The 4828-nt window shown below is 51.8% G+C and overlaps 1 protein-coding gene across 1 annotated transcript; it reads right to left on the bottom strand.

Moving 5' to 3' along the window:
- On the bottom strand, positions 1–1491 carry RHOB (ras homolog family member B). The gene has a single exon (XM_024747815.1). The coding sequence runs from the start codon at positions 1121–1123 to the stop codon at positions 533–535; it is 591 nt and encodes a 196-aa protein (XP_024603583.1). The 5' UTR covers positions 1124–1491; the 3' UTR covers positions 1–532.
- Positions 1492–4828: the final 3337 nt, after the last annotated feature.

Below are 4828 nucleotides of genomic sequence, written 5' to 3'. Positions count from 1 at the left end.
TAAAATTATATCTATATTTATATAACACCCCATCCTCCCCAGCCCTCCCCTCCCGCAGTTCCCGAGGTCTATGTTACAGACAGGGGATAGCAGGCGCTCGCTGGTTATGGACGAACATCTGATGGGGCGCGGCCGCACCCCGGTGCCAAGCTTGTCTCCGGGAGGCAGAGGCGGGCATGGGGTGAAAACCCGGCGGCGGGGAGTCGAACATACACACAGCCACACACTCTGAAGAGGCTTGACTCTTCCCTAAAGGGTGGTCAGGGGACCCTTGGCACTCAGCGGGGCGGCCAGGCCTGTGCAACACAGCCGGACGCACAGACACTTGGAAAGCAGGCGCCCGGTGCCTACCACGCGGATTCCCGGCGCCAGAGCCTCAGCCGCCGGGCCACGTCGGCCGGGGCTGAAGGCAGACACCAGTCAGTCCGGTGGGGTCCTTGGGGCACGCGGGTCTCCCCTTCCCCGGGCTCGTGGGGGCTGGGCCCGGGAGGGGGAGGCGCGCCGGCAGGGGAAGGCGGGGCGGGCGCGGCCCTCATAGCACCTTGCAGCAGTTGATGCAGCCGTTCTGGGAGCCGTAGCGCTTCTGCAGCGCGGCGCGCGTGGCCGTCTCGAAGACCTCGCGCACGCCCTCCTTGGTCTTGGCCGAGCACTCGAGGTAGTCGTAGGCTTGGATGCGCACGGCCATGGCACGGCCGTCATCCGTGCGCACCGGTTCCTGCTTCATGCGCGCCAGCTCTGTGCGGACGTGCTCGTCGCTGCGCAGGTCTTTCTTGTTGGCCACCAGGATGATGGGCACATTAGGACAGAAGTGCTTCACCTCGGGCACCCACTTCTCGGGGATGTTCTCCAGCGAATCCGGGCTGTCCACCGAGAAGCACATGAGGATCACGTCGGTGTCCGGGTAGGAGAGTGGCCGCAGGCGGTCGTAGTCCTCCTGGCCCGCCGTGTCCCACAGCGCCAGCTCCACCTGCTTGCCGTCCACCTCGATGTCGGCCACATAGTTCTCGAAGACGGTGGGCACGTACACCTCGGGGAACTCGTCCTTACTGAACACGATCAGCAGGCACGTCTTGCCGCACGCGCCGTCGCCCACCACCACCAGCTTCTTACGGATGGCCGCCATGAGCGGGCCGGGCCCGGGCAGCAGGAGGGGGCCCGCGAACGCCTCGCTGCCGTCCCGCTCGCCGCTCACTGCTCACCTCGGGCTGCGCGCTGGGGGAAAGGGTTGCTAGCTGCACCCAGGCCCCGGGGTGGCGCGTTCTCTCTCTGTGTTCGGGCTGCCGCGGCGGGGTAGGTGGGGGCGCCGGGGCATAGGGCGCGCCGTGCGTCTCCGCGCTGCTCCGGAGCGGTAGCCGCTCGCCTCGTCCCGGGCCTGGGGTCGGCGCCTTTGTGCGCAAAAAGTGGCTAGAGCAGCGGACCCGGCCTAGCTCCCTCCCGGGTCTCTCTAGGCCTCAGCAAATGTACAAGAGAACACACGAGTGCAGCCAGACTGCGGTGGCAGATGCGGGCTGCGGCCCCAGCGCCCGCTATTTAAAGAGTTCGGCGACTTTCTTAATATAGCCGCCCAATGGGAAGCAAGCCGACTGAGCTCATCGCTGCGGAGCTTGGCTCTGATTGGCCGTCCGCTGCAGCCCAGGGGCGGGGCCGGGCGAGCTTGATTGACGGCCCAGACCGCCGGGCTGGGAGAGGCGGCGACTGGGGAGTCTTAACGCCGCGGCGGCTGGCCCTGCGAGGCTCGGGCGGCACCTGGCTTCCCGTCTTCGCCGCAGCTTGTGCGCGCGAAGCGGGAGGGCTGGAGCTAGCTGCCCGGAGCCCGCGGAGCCTGGACGAGCGGTTCCGGGAGAGGCGGCACTTTGCGGGCCGTTGATGACTCCCTCCCACTCAAAATTGCCCCCTTGCTTCTCAAACTCCCAGCGGGTGGTCGGACCTGTGGGGGAGGGAGCGGCTCCTTTAATGCGGTTTTGTTTTTAAATACACACACACGCACACGCACACACACAGAGGCACACATATAAACACACACACGTTTGATTCCAAGCAAGATTGTCGGGGTTTTTTGTTTTTAATTCAGAAGCGGCCCCTCCCTTGGTCGAGTCCGCCGCCCCCATCCCTCCACCCGGTACTCGCCCTGAGCCCGGGGTTTGGATCTCCGAGAGGGTGGCTGTAAGTTGGGTAGGCCTGGGCCCAGCCTCTGGCTCTAACAAGTCCTGCCTCCTAACCCCTTCTCGGCACCCAGCCTAGGTCCCTAGGTGAAGATTGGGGGAAGGGGGGGCAGTGAAAAGCGAAGGTCGAGGCTGGTTGCAGAACTTCAGGTCCACTTGGAGGAAGTTACCAGGGAGAAAAAGGCAGACTCAGCCCTGGTTTGGCAGGATTAATTAGGATCCTGGTCATAAGGTAGAGAACTGTCTGGAGTAAATAGTACAATAAAATCCAGCCACCCCACACCCCATTGGGCAAGAATAGGCTGCGGCCCCAGGGAGTGGGAGGAGAAACTTGCAGGCTGGGACACAGCAAATCAGTGTGTGGTGGGGTGCTAGATCCCTAGTCTTCTGCTCCCACCAGGACTTAATTCATCTATTCCTTGATTTCTGCAGGAGATGACACCTATGTCTGAGCTAGAAGAACCTAAGCCAATGGATCTCAATGGACAGAAGAGGTGGGAAGGGGGAGGGAGGGAGGGAGGGAGAATCTCCCGGGAAGGAGGAACAGCTTGAACAAAAGCAGAGATGTGGGAAAGAGTAGGACAAGTTCTAGGAACAGGGAATATCTTAGTGTGGCTGCCCTCGGTGGAGAGAGAGAGAGGTGAAACTCAGGATGGAGGCCAGTCATGGAGGAACCAACTACCCAGGTTGGGCCATATCTATTCTGGAGGCCGTGGGATGCTTACTGAGTTTTCAGAAATGAGAGACCCACTACATCATGATGAGGTTATTGCCTCATATTTCTGCCTCCCCCTCTGACTGGAAGCTGTTGGAGGGCCTGGATTCTGTCTTATCTCAGCATCTTGAAGCCCTAGCATAATGCCTGACCCTGTGCAAGAATCAGTAAATGACTGTGGCGAATTCGCCTAAATGCTCAGGAACTCAGTTGGAACTTTCTGGAGTCTCTTACCTCAGACTCCAGACTGCTTTACCAACCATCCACCCAAACCCGGGCAGCCAGCTGTAGCTGAGCCATGGTGTTTTCACACATGATTCATATGTTGAGATGTAGGTCCCCAAATGGATGCCGCAGATATAATCAGGTCAAATACGACATTAGTGCCACTAACCCCCAGAGCCCATCCTCATTCAAGTGACCAAAACTGCTTCCCTCACATTGGATTATCTCCACTACAATGCCTAATGTTTTTGTTTTTTTGATTTTGTTTTTCAGATCTAAGGAACTGAACTGTCAGTAAGTAAATAATTTCTCCAAGTGGAATCCCATGGGAGAAAGTAAGGGTTTTTTTTTTCCTTTTTTCTTTTTTTTTTTGGATCATTTGTTTAGGGCTCCAATCTAGCAACTTTTTCTTTTCTTTTAATTTCAGTTTGCCTGTTAGAAAAATCTAAATTTTTCTTCCTTTAATCAAAACCTTTTATAGCTGTATTGTTAACACTGCTTTCCTTTATCTTAATATAGCTTGGGAATCTTGGCTATGTCCTTAAGCTTCAAATATTAAGAAAGTATCAAACAATTAAAGTTTTGTACCATGTATTTTTTTTAAAACTGGAATACAAAGAATCAGGAAGAGGGATTCAATTCACTCATTTCCTGACTCTCAGACATATTATATGAGGTGTTCCAAGCTTGAATCTCAATATTGCAGTAATTTCTAAAAATATTCAGTTGATAAATTATTCCAAAGTAAACAAGTAGAAAAATCTGTGTTCTGCAGCAGCTTCTTTTCATGGTCTTCATTTTCATGTCCAGGATCCTTTGACAAGCTCTGTGAAGACTGGCTACTTCAAATACTGTACCACTCACGGGATAAACTCTCCCAAACTAGGGGATGTGCCTAATGGCCTCCTCACTGCCGCTGCTCTCCCATCACAATACACTGGCAAAGGGCAAGGATAAAACTGACTTGTCAAGGAGAGCAAATCATTTTAATAGTTAACTTTACTAACCTATAGATTCATTGTATGACAGATACCCACACTAATGAGAGAGGGAAGTTATCCTTCAGACAAAAGGGAGATGTTAATCTACCTCCAATCTTCCTTCAGCCACTGTCTCCTACAGATCTCCTGTAAATCACCCCCCAACTCTTCGGAGACAAGACCAGCCAGAGACTGGAGTGTTCATTAGATTTTAGTGCCATCTTGTGGCAATATTTACAGAGTTTTTTTAAACATATATATATATATATATATAATTATATTTAAATATTTTATAAATATTTTCTATATATGATTATATAAAAACTTATCTAGCCAAAAAGCATGCATTTTATGACTATTTTTATTTTAAGATGTTTCACAGGATGTAAAACCCCTATTTGTTTCACAAGCAGCTTCTTTAGAAATTCTTCACATATATATTTATACACACATAGAACTTTTTTCATATATACTTAAAAAATTAATTAATTCCTTCCTAGTTAAATAGTAACTTCTAAAAGAGATTAGAAGAGATAACAGCTGTGGAACCTTACAAATTTATATAACAATGGACTTTCTTTTAACCTAATTACAATATACAGAAAGTTGTAAAACAACTTGAACTGCAAAAATCATCTGCTTTCTTCCCCCCAGTTAAGAAAGCCATTATTGGATAATCTGGTATAACTGGAAGTAATAATAATTCACTTACCAATAAGCATTTACTGGAAACCAGCAATACCATA

The sequence above is a fragment of the Neophocaena asiaeorientalis genome, unplaced genomic scaffold (genome assembly GCF_003031525.2).
Source record: "Neophocaena asiaeorientalis asiaeorientalis breed wild unplaced genomic scaffold, Neophocaena_asiaeorientalis_V1.1 scaffold84, whole genome shotgun sequence".
NCBI lineage: Eukaryota > Metazoa > Chordata > Mammalia > Artiodactyla > Phocoenidae > Neophocaena > Neophocaena asiaeorientalis.
The sequence above is the reverse complement of the archived record's forward strand: the minus strand, read 5'-3'. Positions and strand labels throughout refer to the sequence as shown.